The sequence below is a fragment of the Trichosurus vulpecula genome, chromosome 4 (genome assembly GCF_011100635.1).
Source record: "Trichosurus vulpecula isolate mTriVul1 chromosome 4, mTriVul1.pri, whole genome shotgun sequence".
NCBI classification, from domain to species: Eukaryota; Metazoa; Chordata; class Mammalia; order Diprotodontia; family Phalangeridae; genus Trichosurus; species Trichosurus vulpecula.
In genome coordinates, this window is record NC_050576.1 from 30,713,902 (window position 1) to 30,730,335 (window position 16,434).

The 16,434-nt window shown below is 49.5% G+C and overlaps 1 protein-coding gene across 2 annotated transcripts in view; it reads left to right on the forward strand.

The window, feature by feature from the left end:
* AGBL4 (ATP/GTP binding protein like 4) overlaps positions 1–16,434 on the forward strand; it is a 799,994-nt gene that overhangs the window by 722,965 nt on the left and 60,595 nt on the right. For both annotated transcript variants that reach the window (XM_036757917.1, XM_036757919.1), the window contains one exon: positions 15,083–15,172. In XM_036757917.1, the coding sequence (XP_036613812.1) occupies positions 15,083–15,172 (90 nt within the window). The remainder of the gene's footprint in view (positions 1–15,082; positions 15,173–16,434) is intronic.

Consider the following 16,434-nt stretch of genomic DNA (forward strand, 5'->3'; position numbering starts at 1 on the left):
AGAGCATGGGGTCCTTGGAGAACTGCAGGGCAGGAAGTCCCCAAGGCCTGAGAAGCTGAGTCCAGTGCTAGCGGTCCCAGGGCCAGGCAGGAGGCTCTTGGTGGTTCTAGGGGGATGACCCCACTGTTATTCATAGGTCATTCTTGTGCCTGTATGTTGGTGACTGTAACCCCTGCCCCCCTCCAAAATCACCCCTTTAAGAAACACAAGGGAACAAAGTCCACAGAGAATCCCCATATGCTGCGCTTCAGGGGCTCCCTAGCTGGGTCCCGCCTTGCCTTTACTCTGGGTCAGTTTCTTCTAGCACCTTGTGACAAGCTCTTCCCTTGATCCAAGGTGCATCTGGCCTCAGTGGCCCTCATATCTCTGCTGACTCCTCCAGATCCCAAGGGCCTGTCTCTCTATAAGCATCAATGCAGGAGACAGTGCCATGTAGGATCCACAGAACCTGGGTTCAAGGCCTATCACTGAGTTTGCTGCAAGATGTCTGACCCTGGAATATCCTTCATCCTCCTTAGATCTCTCTATAAAATGAGGGGATTAGACTAGGTTGGGGCCTCTTCCATTTCTCATTCTATTACCCTGTGAATCTGTGTTCAGGTACTATTCATGGTTGGTGCCTCCAGAATTCTAGAACTTTCTTCCACTGGTCTAGAACCTCCTGACGCTATGATTCTGGAGCTATTTGTGGCTGAGATTCTAGAACCCCCTTGGTTCCATGGTTTTGGAGCCGTAGTTGCCAAGATATTGCTAGGAAGTTGGGGAGCCTTCTTTCTGCCCGTGCATAATGGAGCAGTTATCTTTCTAAATGGAAATCTGTCAAGGGTCATTTTTTTGAGGAAATGACCTCAAATCACTTCCCCAGCCCCCTCTTTCCACAGCCAAGATCCTTGGATATAAAATCAGCCACATTTTCTACCTGAGCCTGGTGGAACAGCTGCTCTGAGCATCCCCAGGGACCATGTGCTCCTTCTGCCCAAGGTCAGCGTCTGTCAACACCTGGCCTAGTCACCCAGGACTGTGCCCATCCCCACTGCTGCCGCCTGGGAAATGGGAGCTAACGGAGAGGCCCAGCTTGAGCCTGGTTTCCGCTACATTTGATTTAAGTGACATGAGAGAGCTGATCTATTTGCAGGCCTGGAAATTGTACCGAGCGTTAATTAGGAACCGAGGGCCTGGGAACACGGGAAATGATTTTATGTTTCAATTAAATTTGTTCTCATTTTCTGACAGGGTGAAAGTTCACCTTTCCGACTTGTAATCTGAACGGGCATTCATTCTCTCAGCACCCTTTGGAGGAGTGATGCATCCAGGCCACCTTCCCAGGGAAAGCCACTTCTGGCTCTGACCGAGAGAGGGTGTTGGATTAGACCAGGCCCCCTGAGAAGGGTTGGGAGTGGGGGGTGGGGGTTGAGGGCACGGTCCCTTCTGCCTCACAGATTCTGTGCTTGGGATACTCTGATGACAAACAGAGATTGGTCCTGAAGTGTGAGCCCAAAGCATGTTTCGTCTATCTGTTTACTTATTCACTCAACAAACATCCTGGTTTCTGCTGATGCCTGTCATTGGCCACTTAAAGCCTATATTATTTGCCTGGTTTGGGATTTATCCAAGTCTAGGAATGGCTACTCATGACGAGTGGTGGATAAGGTCACTCTTCAGCTCCACCCCCAGACTATGAGGTCCCTGAGGGCAGGGCCCTCACCAGCCCTCTCTGTCTCCCCTCAGACTGGATTCTGAGGGCAGCTCCTAGACCCCTTTGCCCTGCCCCCCACCCCCCCAGGCTCTGACTTCTCTGTGAACAAATCCAGGGTCTGGGGGCCTGGTCACCCTTCCCAGCACATAGCTGGACTTGTAGCAGGTACCCAGTGACAATACTACTACTCTACACAGACAGAACTTTATTGTTACAGGCACTTTTACATGGGGCCCCTCTGGCCTCGTTGCTACTCTGCTTGGTTATCTCCAGGGGGTCCCTATTGCCTAACATCGGAATCATTGGATTTTAGGGTCGAAAGAGACCTTGGACATCATGGCGTCCAATCCCCTCATTCCTGGGGAAGAAGCCGAAGCCCAGACGGGTTAAGGACACCCACGGTCACACAGAGGGCAGATCCCCCTCCTCCAAGGCCAGGGCTTGGAATTCTCCACTGAATTTGTGCCCTAAGCTGAGAGTGGTGTCTCTTCTTTGGTATGGCCTTTGACACATGGAGGGGGCTGGTTAGTTTGAGCTACTATAGAAGGCAAACTCCTTGGGGGCAGGCATTTTTGTCTTTGTTCTTGGCACACAGTAGGAGCTGAATGAATGCTTCTTCATTGATTGCTTAACCTCCCAAAGCCATCCCTGTTTCCTTCTCTTCCTCCTTCCTCAGTTAGCCAGTAAGCATTTATTAAGCACCTACTGTATGCTAGGCGCTTTGTCTCTGTAGCATGGTGCGGAGTGCTATAGATGGAGTCTGAGGACTTTCCCCTCTTTGAAACTCAGTTTCCTTTTCTGTAAAGTGAGGGGAGCTGGAATAGATGGCCTCAGAGGTTCTTTTCAGCTCTAGAGCAATGTTTCTGCGATGCCATTATCCATCCATCCGTCCATCCAAACTGAGATGCTTCCCACACTTCCAGCCCATCCTGTGTCTTCCCACCTCTGCATCTTTGCCCACACTCTGCCTCCTGCCTGGAATGCCTTCCCCATCTCCCTCACCTGTAGGGCTCTTATCTGTCCTTTGAGGGCCAGCTCAAATGCCATCCCCCCCACACCCTGCATCCATGGCTCTGCCAAATGAGCTGCCAGGATGGTGGAGGGGAAGGTTTGCTGGGCTAGTTGCCAGATGGCACCAGCTTGAAAGCCTCTTTATAACTTGTGTAGACCTGACAAATCCTATACACCCCAGATCTCAAGCTGGAAGGGACCTCCACAAGGGCCACACAGTCCAACGCCTCATTTGGCAGACAGAGTAAATTGAGATCCACAGGAATGAAGTCATTCACCCAAAGTCACACAGGGAATAAGTGAGAGAGGCAGGACTTGAACCCACTCCTCTGGCTCATAATCCAGCCTTCTGACCACTGTACCACCCTGCCCTCTCACCCCCAAAAGTATGGGGTTGTCTGTGATGCTGTCCCTCTCCTATGTGTTTATATTTTCCTTTATTCTGTAATGATTTATCCCCGTCTTATCTCAGGGAGTCTGTGAGCTCCCCGAGGGCAGGGACTCATGATGATTTTCCTCTGTATCCTCCATAACCTATAGCATGGAGAGGACAGCAACAAATGGTTGTCAAATTTCAATCTCTTAAAATTCCTGGACGGAGAATCTAGCCAAAGGTCGCACGTGTGCCTCAGCCGTCCAAAGTCTTCCCGTGGGTCCTGGCCACTGCCACATCTCCTTCCTTCTGTCGATGCTTCGCATCACAGCCTCAGCACCGGGGCAGCCGGTGGCCCTGGGGAGACAGTAAAGACTCTTCAGCCTCTAGATGCAAATGGCTGCAGACGAATCAGGCGCCTGGCATTAAAGGAAAGGGCTGCCAAGGGCACTAGAGAAGTTGGCAAATGGCCCCAGCAACCAGGATCTCTGGAGGCTGAAGGACTCTGATCCTGAGACTGCCGGCTCAGGGACAAGGAGGAGTGAGAGGGAAGCCACCTCCACAATCCTGTTAGAATGAGGGAAGGCACTCCATGGTTGGGCTTCCCTTACAGCCAACATTAGCCAGAGTGGCCTGGCTATTGTCAGATTAGGCCAGGTGGGCATCATAATAAGAGCTTTACCTTCCTAGAGGGCTTCAAGGTTGGCAAGCTGCTTTGATTGTGTCCATTTGCAAATAGGGAAACTGAGGCCCAGAAATGGGAAGTGACTTATTCATGGTAACACAGCTAAGAAATTTTGGAACCAAGACATGAATTCAGGTCTCCTTATCGTAGGTCCATCATCTTGCCTAGAAGGAGCTGACCATATGACCCCTACCTGACCCCTCTCCCTGCCTCTCTGTCTCTTTCTCTCTTTCTGTCTCTCTGTCTCTCTCTGAGTCTCTCTCTCTCTCCTCTCTCTCTGTCTCTGTCTTTCTGTCTGTCTCTCCATATACACACATAAATATATAATCTATATGGTGTGTTTGCGCGTGCTTGTTGTGGTTGTTTAGTTGTGTCTGACTCTTCATGACCCCATTTGGGATTTTCTTGGTGAAGATACTGGAGTGGTTTGCCATTTCCTTCTCCAACTCCTTTTACAGATGAGGAAACTAAGGCAAACAGGGTTAAGTGACTTGCCCAGGGTCACATAGCTAGTGTCAGGTTAGATTTGAACTCAGGTCTTCCTGACTCCAGGTCCAGATAGGCACCACCCTATCCATCATGCCACTTGGCTTCCATATCTACGTCTGTCTGTGGATCTATCTATTTATCTATCTGCCTACCCATCTATCTGTCTTTTCACATAATATGTCAGAACTGGAAGGTCCCTGGGAACACAGAACCTAGAATGTTAGAATTAGGAGAAACGTCAGTGTATACAGATGGTAAGTCAGAGCCAGAGGGGCTCTAGACATAACTTAGAAGAGCCTTCTCATTTTACAGATGGGGAAACCGAGGCCCAGACAGAGGAAATAGTTTGTCTCAGTTTATACAACAAGTTCTTGGCAGGGCTGTGTCTAGACCCTCTGTGGCCAAGAATCTTGAACACGGGTCTCCTTGGAGACTCTAGGTCTGGACTCTCTCCACTGCGATGGCCTGGTCCTTGCCATGTAATTATTGGCCAATGAGGACTTGTCATTTTTCTTAGTTTCAGCTCTTCAGCTGAGGTTCCTGGCATACAGTAAGGGTTTAATAAATGTTTATTGACCGACCAACTTAAAACAGCATCAGTTTGCCACAAAATACTAATGTGACCTTGACAAAGTTGCTTAGCCTCAGTTTCCACATCTGTAAAATGGGGTAGGGTGGGGCTGGGTGACCTCTGTGGTCCCTCAAAGCTCTATATCTATGACCCTGTAATAAAGTATAAACTTCTTAGTCTGGCATTCAAGGCCTCCACGATCTGACCTCAGCCACCTCTTCCATCCTCTGCCCACCTACCTCTACACTGCTTTCCACCATGCCCACTCACTGTTCTCCAGACTCTCACCTTTGCTTACATTAGCTTTGAGCTTTCCCGCCTTCACAGCTTTTATATTTGATTCCTACCCATCTTTTAATGCCTAGATCAGATAGCACCTCTTCCAAGAAGCCCCTAGAAACCCCTTGGCCAGAGATGAAGTAATGGAATGTCCTAGCTGGGAGGGGTCCAACAGAATATAAAAGGCTGGGAGGACCTTAGAACAGGAAATGTCAGACTGGGCGGGGCCTTAGAACAGGGAGTGTGAGAGCTGGGAGGGGCCTGAGAACAGGGGATGTCAGGGCTGGGAGGGGCCTGAGAACAGGGGATGTCAGGGCCGGGAGGGGCCTTAGAACAGAGAATATCAGAACTAGGGGCATCCTTAGAACAGGGGATGTCCGAGCCGCCCAGTTTCTCCTCCGTTCCGTCGTTTCTCCGTCATATTCACATGTATTTGGCTCCACCCCAGCAGCCCCCCCCCCCCACTTCCCCCTCCTCTATTCCTCATTACCAGGTTTTAGCTGCTCTGCAAAGAGCTGCCAAGGAATAACTCTATTTCTGTCTTAATGCAGACAGACGGGGGCCCCTCGGGCCTCTGTCCTGGGCAGGCCTCGTTCGCAGTGCTGTTCTGGGCGCCACATTTTAGTGAAGAGATGGCCAGGCGCTGACGTTTGTGCGGCACTTACTGTGTGCCAGGCCCGGCGCTGAGCACTGTGCGACGATCAAACGGGGTCTTCACGACAATCCAGGGGAGGGGCTATTATCACCCCCATTTTACAGAGGAGGAAACTGAAGCGAATAGAGATTAACTGACTCGCCCAGGGTCGTTGTCGGAGGCTGGATTTGAACTCAGGTCTTCCCGACTCCAGGATCAGCACTCTATCCACTGAGATACCTAGTGACTCTAGGAATCATCATTTCGTCGTCTTTCGGTGCTGTCTGACTCTCCATGACCCCATTTGGAGCTTCCTTGGCAAAGACGCTGGAGTGGTTTGCCATTTCTTTCTCCGAGGAATCATGGGTAGGCAGCAACATTTATTCTGAAAAAGATCTTGGGGTTTTAGTGGACCAGAGCTCAATATGGGTTAGCAGTGTGATGTAAAGATTGTGAAGGGCCTCAAATGCCACATTTGTGAGGTCTTTGGAGAGGCGGAGGCCTCAAACTTTTATGCCAGGATTTTAGGATGTCGCAGGCCATTTAGTCTGATCCCCTCATTAATATAAGGGAGGAAACTGAGGCCCTCAGAGGCTAACTGGCTCCTCCAAGGTCACCCAAGCAGTGAGTTGCTAGGTGGGATTCAGACCAAGAAGTCGTCTATGACTTACGAGTCCTGATTCATGCCTGTCTGCAGTGACCTGCTGCCTTGCCCGAGGTCACGGAGCCCGATGTCTCAGAAGCAGGGCATGGAAGCAGTGAATGGAAGACCCTCTCACTGAAATGATAAGTGAGACCCGCGGAAGGCCAGGAGCTTGCTCCGATTCACATCACGGGAAGCGGCAGAGGCAGGAGAAAACTCCTGAGTCTTATTTTTTTTTTCTCAGCACTTGAAATAAGCAACTTCTGGGGATCCCTCAAAAATGCTGGTTTAAAAAAAATCACCAACTTGAATAGAAATCCTTCGCCTTGGCTCGACTTAATCGCTAAAGCCCAATAGCATTTCCTGGATTTAGATGAAGACGCCAGTGGGGATTTGAGATTAAAAGCAGGACTTTCATGGGAGGAAATGAAGTTCTCAGCGGGAAAGAAAGTGCTCTTCACACAGAAATTCCACTTTTATCAGGAAAAGATGGGTGTTTGACACGGGGCCGGCTCACATCCGTGTCACTGCGCTGAAGGTGCTGCCCTGGCATCTGCCATCTGCCCACTCACACTTCCCTGGGCTTTCAGAGGGGGAGAGCTCAGCAGGGACTTGTTTGTGCCCATCCTGGGGGTGGTGTGCCCAGAAACGGGGCCTGTGATACTTGTGGTGATCAGGCCCAGGATCAGAAAGCCAGCACCTCAAAGCTGTCTAGCCCGATGGGCCAGTCTTTACTTACATACCTCTAGTGAAGGGGAGCTCACCATCTATTGAGGTGGCCCATTCCACTTTGGGGAACTGGGGAGTTTTTCCTGATACCCTCTGCCATGCTCCACCCCCTCTCACCCCCCAGGACAAGTCTCACACCTTTCAGATACTTGAAGATAGTTCCCATGTCACCCCTCAGTCAGATAAACATCTCCACACCTTTTAACTCATATGACAGTCTCAAGACTTCCCAGTCTGAGAAAATGCAAATTCCCTGAAGGCAGGATGGCTTCGTTTGTGTCTCTGGCACCACCTGACACTTAATAAATGCCTGGTGATTGATCGGTGATTGGTCCTGGGTGCCTTCCCCTCTCCAGTCCTCATAACACTGACACTTTCTGTCTCCAGGGCTTAAGGAAAGGGCTTTGCCAACCTGGAAGTGATGAGGAAGTGAGTCTTGGCTATCCATAGTATGGAGGAGGAGTTGGGGCAACCCAGCATGAATGAACCTGGTGCCGCCCTGCTCTGGGGTTCATAGAGAGGAATGCAGAGCCCACCATCCAGGTGTGGGGAGCAATCAGGGAGCATGCATTTCCCATACATAGAAAGAGAGCTGAGGCCACACACAGGGCAGGGCTTGGGGTCGGGTGGCCCCGCTTTAGGTGCCAGCCTTGCTGCATCCCACCTGACCCCGTGCTGCCAAAGAAGGGATCCAGGGGCTCCTAGAACTTAAGTGGGGAAGGACCTTAAGAGCCACTTAATCCAGATGTCTCGTTTTTCAGATGAGGAAACTGAGGCCCATAGAGATAGGGGTCAGAGAGTTAGCAGTCAGCAAAGATGGAATTTGAGCCCTGGCTATGAGTCCAGTCTTTTCTCGATCGTACTGAGGATCCAGTACTCTTTCTGAGCTTCAGCTCCCTTCTCTATAAGTCAAGAACAATGACGCTTATGCCGCCTATCTTACGTGGCTTTCGTGAAGAAGGGACTTGGCAAATTGTCACGCTCTCCACTGACCTAAGTGACTTATTATTACTGTGATGTGGTTCAAACAAAGGCAAGTGTACTCTTCCCAGAAGGCTGTGTAGGAGGCACAAGCCTGTCTGGCTAGGAACTACACTTCCCATGAAGCCTTAGGCCTCAAGAGTCAGGCCTGATTCAGGTGGGCTGAGAATCTGGCTTCCTATGAGATGCTGTGTCAACAGTGCCTGGGATGTCATTAGAACAAGGAGTTAAAAGACAGAAAGGTCTTGTGACATAGTGGAAAGGAGGTTGCGCTTGGAGTCAGGAGAAAGCTGGGACAAAGTCCAGCCTTTGACATTCACTAGTGTGAGCAAGAAGCTTCTCCGTGGGCCCAAGGAGGAGATGGGAAAGGGGAATGTTGAAGTTGAGCCACAAAGCGATGATGTCGGAGAGCCCTGCATCATGGAGGCAAGCCCCACATCATGGCGCTGAATTCCAGAGTCTTCCTTATTTCCCACCACTTCTAGGTTCTTGGACAAGGGCCCCATGCTGGGGAATAGGGCATGAGAGGGAATTCACTGGGGGAAGGAATGGATGCCAAGGGAGCTTCAGATGTTTCACATTTCCATTTTGTTCCAACGGGTGTGTTTATTGCTGCTATAATGCTGTTTGCTTGGGTTTCTGTTATGCAAGGACTGAATAAAGGATTTAGACCTGAACTAACGTTAGAAATCCCCAGGCCCTGGCTAGGTGAGGGCATAGGAACCAATAGAGGTGGTTTATCAGGGAATGCTGCCCTCCCCCCGCGTGTGAACTCGAGTTTGTCAGGACCAGGACTGTCTGGCACACAGCCGATGTCATTATTATCATTGGTATTGTTATTTTTGTCTTGTTCGGTGGAGTTCAGATAGAAGTCCTTTGGTAATCTGGGGATGCAAAGAAGGCCAAGAAGCGTCATCCTTGACCTCAAAGAGCGCCCAGTCTAATGGGGGAGACACCATGCTCAGGATTATGTACATTCACGATCTATATGCATATATTACATGTGTCATTCACATACACACACAAACTAACTGTGTAAATGGAAAAGTAAGCACAGAGAGAAGGCCCTTGTAATGGGTAGGAACTGGGAAAGGCCTCTTGTAGAACGTAGACCTGAAGGAAACCAGGAGGCAGAGGTGAGGAGGGAGGGCTTTTCTGGCACAGGGCGCAGAGTCTGGAGATGGAGTGTTGAGTTCAAAGAAGTACAAGGAGGCCTCTATCACTTGATCATAGGGTGCATGGGGGTCGCATATATGGGGTAGATTTCCATTCAGTCCAAGGACTGACTTCCTGTTGGTTAAACGGTAAAATAGGACCCCTTGGGGAGAAGGACAGCAAGCTTCCTTTGATGGTCCATTGGGAGTGTTGCTGCCAGGATTCAGGGATTGGTCAGAGGGTAGATGGGATGCCCTCTCAGTTTTGCTCCCATGATCCACCTGGGAGGACCCATGATTCTGCAGGATCTTAGAGGATAGAGAGATGAGTGTGGTCTGGGAGCTATCCAGAAGCCTTCCTTGAGGAGGTGGGATGCCAGAGGAGCCTTGAAGGGTGGAATAGCCAGAGGTGGAGGGTAGAACGTTCCAGGGGTGAGGAGGCAGCATGACCCTTAGGAACCAGTAGGAAGTTGCTAGGTCATGTTTAAAGGACAGCAAAGAATTCAGTTTAGAGAAAGCACAGAGTGCAGGATGGGCAATGGCTAGAAGCTAAAGATGGAATTCCAGGCTGGGGCCTGTAGGAAATAGGGAGCCATGGAAAGTGTTTGAGCCATGCCAAACCGTCAATGAAGAGCTGTTCGATGGCCATAACAGTTAATGACTTCTTTGACTTCTAGTCTGGCTGACTCAGGGCTGTAGGGCCTTTACCTTCATTTGCTTCCTTCTAGAGATGATCTCCATATCTGGATGGGCCTCCATGGGAAAGCAGATGGCTTTTTTATTGCCACTAACAGTAAGGCTGAACTCTAGTCTCATTATTCTGGAAAAGCCCGTAACAGTGTTCAAGCCAACTGTTTCCTGGCTGTAATTTGCATATCCCTCCCACGGAAGTAGATCAGCTTCCCCCTGCCTGTCTCTGGCAGCCCCACCTTGATACCTGACTGTCGACCTTGTCGGTCACTGCAGAGATACTTGGCCTCTCTTAACACAGCACAGAATGGCAAGGTCCTGGCTGGCCATCTCTGGGATGTCTGCAGTGCGGGTTAGGAGGGTCTAAGGAGTTAGGGGTTGATTGTGGATGGGGAACATTTCCAAGGATGGTCAGTTACATCCTGGGACAGCTACACCAAGTCATCCAACAGGGATGCCTTGGCCATCTCAGTCAGAAGGACATTTGGGAGTGGGAAGGTCCCTTTGATCTGGAGCAGTGATCAGATGATAGGACTTATCTCACTGGGCTGAGGATGACCCCAGGTAAAGTTATCTCCCTTCCCAGGCCTTAGTTTCCCCATCTGTTAAGTGGAAGGGCTGAAGATCTGCTGTCCTGTGTTCAGCCGTATTGACTAGCTCAGCTCTCTTTCTCCTTTTCTTTCCATCCTTCTTTCCACACTTCCCCATTCCTCCCTTTCCTCTCTCTCTCCTTCTCTTTTCTCCCATCTTTTTTTTATTTTTTTCTCTCTTCTTTTGTATTTTTCCCTTTTTCCTCCTGTTCTACCCTCTTTTTCTCTTCAGCTCTCTTCTCCCCCATTGCTGCTTCTGCTAGGAACACCATAATGGATTGGGAGCACACTCTGCACCTCCTTCCTAGTAGCCAGTGACATCCTCCCCTAAAGAGGACATTCGAAGCCATCCTCTGGCTCCACAGTCTGCTGGAGGATGGGGAATTGGGAACCCTAAGAACGTGGGGACCTTAGGGCTCACCCAGAGAGGTTTAACAATGTGCCCAAGGTCACACAGGTGGAGGAGGGCAGGGTACCAGATATGGTGTAGACGCTGTTGTAGAAAAAGTATGGATTTGCAGTCTGGAGACCTGGTGCAGATTCTAGGGACCGCACCCTTAATTTCTGTGTGGTTTTGGGTGGGTCAGCTACCTCTTTGGGCCTCAGTTTACTCGCCCGGAAAATGGTAAATGGACCATGATCTCTAGTCACCACCCATCAGTTAATCCTGTGAACTGAAAGTCCTGTCGAAGGAATTGAGTCTATTCAGCTTGGAGAGGGTAAGATTCCAGGGGCTGTGAGAACTGTCTTCACTTATTAGAAGGGCTGTCACCTGGAAGAGGGATTTCATTGGTTCTGCTTGGCCTCAAACGGTAGAACTAGGAACAGTGGAGTGTTGGGGGAGGGGGGTGGGAATGGCAAGGAGGCAGATTGAGGCTTAATGTCAAGAAGGACTTGGAGCCAATGTGAGCTGTCCACAGTGGGAGAGGCTGGCTCAGGATCCAAGCTTCGTTCTTGACCCAACCATCGCTGGAAGTCTTCCAGAAGAGGCTGGTCAGCCCCACCGACACAGCCTGTCGAGGGGATTCCTGTACTGGGAAGAACGTTGTACTAGGGACCCTCTGAGGTCTGTTCCAGCCCTGAGATTCTGCAGTTCTCTCAAATGTGATGTTCTAGCTTCTTGTTTTAATTTTAAAACCCCCAATCCCTGCATTGCAGAGTGACAAAGCTAGGTGAGCTCTTTGAAGCCAGCCAGCCCAGATCCCTCATTCTGCAGAGAAGGAAACAAAAGCTTAGAGGGGGGAAGGGACCCTGCCCCCTAGGTCGAACAGCAGGTCTATTAAGCTGCTCTCTTCCCTGGGGGCTCACTCCCCAAGTCCAGGTCTGCTTCCGAGCCACTAGAGTGACCCTGGCACCTCACCTGGGGGGTGGTGAAGCTTGGAAGTGGAGGACGGAGTACCATGAGTACCCATCCCAGCATCACTGCACCCACTCCGATTTATTTATCCCCCCGAAAGGCCTAAGCTCAGCAGAAGCTCTGGATCTTGTCTGCCGGCCGGTGATTAGAATGCTTTTTATGGGCTGCTAAATGACAAACCAATTTGTTACCTGCCTACATAAACATTCACTTGCATTAGCCCCAGAATGCTTCATTTTTATTAGCCCAAGCGTTATCTTTTTATGAAGACACAAGGGCTGCATAAAATTAGGGTGCACATGGAAGACACAATTTACATTTTCCCTCTGTCAGCAGAAATGTTCCAGAGCCAAATCATTTGGGTGCAAGGGCAATGAATGGGCATGCTAGCAAGGGCAGTGCCTACTGAGGGCCCTGGTAATGGCACCCTCAATGTGCCAGCTGCCAGGCTGGGCAAAGAGAGCAGCTCTCAGGAAGGCCCCTCAAGTGGCCTGTTTCAGAATAAATTTGAAGACAACAAAGGTCGCAGTAAAAAGAATGCCCTGGCTGCCAACCAGTGATTGTGGTTGCCTAGGGAGGGAGCCAGCTGTTTGGGGGAGGTTTGGGGAGTGCCCCAGATGGAGGGAAGGTGGGGATCAAAAGAATTGTGTCTAAAGGTCTGTCCCAAGGAAGACCGAGCCAGAAGGTCGGATGATGTGGACTTCAATGGAGATCTCATGGGGGAGGGGAAGCCTCTCTCTCTATCCATCCCTGACCTCTTGTTCTGTGTAGTTTTAATCCTCGTGTGTATATGCATACATGCATGCATACATAGATATATACATGCATGTATGTGTAGCTATATCTATATATGGATGTATAGATCTATGTCTGCCTATCTATATCTATCTATCTATGCTCTCTCTTCTTTCTCTTTCTCTCTCTCTATGTATATAAAGAGTGAGAGATCACATACACACACACATAAAAATATACATACATACATACAGAGAGAGAGAGAGAGAGAGAGAGAGAGAGATCCATCAAACACAACTTCAGAGCTGGTAGGGACATCTTCTAAACACAGAACATCAGAGTCTGGAGATCTTAGGACATAGAACACAGGATGTCAGAGCTGGGGAAGACCTTAGCACGTGGCACTGAAAATGCCAGGGGTTGGAGGGAGCTGAGAAAAGAGGATGTTAGGGGTAAGAGTGAACTTAAATAGCGACTGCTGTGGAATCTACTGTTGCAACTCTCCCTTGCATAGATGAACCTGCTACATACCCTGAGGATTCAATGGGTTGTACTGAGGGATTGGGAGTTGTCTTGCTCTAATAGCTCATGAGTCCCCATCCGTGTACTCCCTCCTCACCCAAGATAGTCACTTAGCCAGTTAAGTAGCTTTTAGAAAGGGATATTTACTAAGATGGTCAGTAAGAACAACTGGTACCAAAAATCCCCCAAATGTCTGAGGCACTCTCTCACAAATACGTACTGAATCAAGAGAGAAAGTAAGTTGAAGCTGAGAGAGCATGTCTGGCAAGGGGTAGCTCACAGCTTCTGCTTCCCCTTAGGCTTAGTGAGTGGATCTTCTTTCCTGGGCTCTTTATCAAGCTGTCAATGTGAGTCCAGTCTGTCCCTGGCTCCTGATGCAGATGTGACTATCAGCTGTTCCAGAGACAATGCTAAGATGCCGTTGGAAGGATGGCAAATCTTCTGGATGTCTGAGGTTCATGAGGTCCATGGGGGAGGGTGAAGATGGTCCCAAAGTCAAAATTCTCTTCTGTCCCCCCCCCTTACTCCCTCAAGCAACCCCTCAGAGGGTGTAGATAGAACACTGTCCTCATTGGCTGCTTACCAGAATCTCTGTCCCTCTGTTGGCACTGATCTCTGCGCAGGGAGCATGACCAGATTTCCTCACCCAACCCGAAGACCCCTCTTCTGCATGATCACCCCAGCTCATCCGGTGGCTTACCAGAGACAGCTAATCTAATCGAAACCTTTTCACACTTGGTTGCAATGACTTTGCTTCATTTGACTCAACTGAGACATTCCTTGGTTATAGTAACTGGGACTAGAATGTTATCATTTAAGTAGAGAGGGGGTGATTTGATGGATTTATTCGATCAATCCCACCCTTGCACTTAGAACATATAAGGGGGAATGAATGTCAAAGCTAGAAGAGATCTTAGAACATAGAAATGAGAATATTAGGGTTGGAAGTGATCTTGGAACAGGGAATGTCAGAAGTGGGAGGGGCCTGAGAACACAAAATGTCTGAGCTGGGAGGGGCTGTAGAACAAAGGATGTCCTTGGATTTGTCCATTAGGAGATCATTAGTATCTTGGGGGAAGAGCAGTTTCAGTACAGATATTCTGACCTATTTGCTGTTCCCCACATGCAACAGTCCATTTCCCACCTCCATGTCTTTGCACTGGCTGTCCCCCATGCCTGGAATGCCCTCCCTCCTCACCTCTTCCTTTTAGAATCCCTGGCTTCTTCCAGGGCTCAGCTCAGGCTCTTCCTTCTACACAAAGATTTTCCCAGTCCCCAGGACTACCGGTGCCCTCCGCTCTAAGGTGGATCTGTAGGTGCCTGTATATTTCCATGGCATCTCCTCCTCCTTAGATCAAAAGCTTCTTGAGGGCAGGGGCCAGTTTTCTTTTTATCTGTAGCCCTGAGCATGGTGCCTAACACAGAGGAGGTGCTTAATAGCAACTTGTTAATTGACTGATTAAGTTCTGAAGAAGTACATACATCTGGGTCTCATCCCCCTGTTGGACTGTGAGCTCCCAGAAGGCAGGAGTGTGCCTTACGTATCTGCCTGTGGGCCTGAGAGCTGGGCACACAGTGTGTGCTCACCACATAACGAGCTGCTTCCTCTGCTTAACCAAGCAAAATGAATTGGGAAAGGAATAAACATTTAGATAGCGCCTACTACGGGCCAGGCACTGTGCTAAGCGCCATATAAATATCGTCTTATTTGAGCCTCACAACGACCCTGGGGTTCTTATCTCCATATTACAGATGAAGAAACTGAGGCAGACAGTAGTTAAGTGATTTGCAAAAGCAAGTAAGTGTCTGAAGCTGGATTTGAACTCAGGTCTTCCCTACTCTATTCGATGTACCAGAGGTCACATGGTGCTGGCCACATGAGCCACCCTTCACAGTATCCACTGGCCCTGCCTGACTGACACCTCTTCTTTTTCCTCTTTCAGGGAACCTCCACAATGGAGCTGAGCAGAAGGTGGTTTTCATTACAGGCCGAATCCATCCTGGGGAGACCCCTTCCTCCTTTGTGTGCCAGGGTGAGTATCCTAGGAGCCCCTCCCTTGCCCCCTCCCCTCCTTTTCTCAGGACTCTGGAACAGCTCAGTCGCAAGCTTGACATTTTAGAAAAAAAGAGACCTTCAGGGGGCTTCTAGCTACCATCCAGGTCCAAAGTCTCCCTTTCTGACTCCTCTTTCCAATGATGGGGAGCTCACTACCTGTCAAGATGGTCTATTCTATTGTCGAACATTCTGATGGCTAGAAACGCTTTTCTAACATTGAACCAAAATCTCTCTCCTTATGAATCCTCCCTGTCAATCCTGTTTCTGCTCTCTGGGGCCAAGCAGAACAAAGCTAATCTTTCCCCAGTCTGACAGCTCTTCAGATATTCGAAGGTGGGTCTCATGTGTCCTCCCTCATTCCCCACCCCCACCCAGGTCTTCAATTCTTGAGGCTAAATCTTCTGAGTCCTTTTACCTGGGCTTTCTGTGATATCTCAGCAAACGGATCAGACACAAATCTGCCAAAAGGCTCAGATGATGACCCCCCCCCACCAAACCCCCTCCCCAGCAATGCTTCCATTCTGGGCTGTATCGTTTCATTCTCTGGATGCTAACGAGGCCTGTCCAAAAATGGAATGGGCAGCTTTGAAGGTATCACTCTAAGTCTTCAAATGGACGACCGCCTTTCAGAGGTATTGTAAATAGGGCTCGTTACTCAGGGCAGGGATTCGATTAAATGCTCACACAGGCCCCAGCCAACGCTCTGATTCTGTTTTTTAAAAATTCTGTGAACTAAGTCATAAATTCAGCACTACCCAGCTATTTTCTCTTTTTTGAACAAATAATGTCACTAGAAATAGTCTCCGGGAGCCCAGCGGCAGCCCTGCTCCATCTCTAATTTCACAGCTCATTTGCTGTGTGACCTCTGGCAAGACACTTAACGTCTCTGAGCATCAGGCCCTTCATCTGTAAAAAAGGGATAAAAGCCCCAACGTCAGCTTCCTCTGTACACTTGGGACAAGAGGGAGAAGATGGAGAGAGCAGAATTAAGGGCGATGGGGATTCAGTTCCAGAGGCTTAACAGTGGGAAACTTGGAGGTCATCCGCACCAAAGCCTTTATTCAAGAGATGTAACCAAGGTCCCAGAGGGGAATAACTTTGTAGGGTCACGCGTGACATGGTGGGCTTGGAGCCCAAAGACTTTCATTAGAACTGAAGTGCCCTTCGGGAAGAAGAGCATAAGAAGAGCTTCCTAAGAATGAGCTGTCCAAAATTGCTACCTCAGGAGGTAGTGAGCAC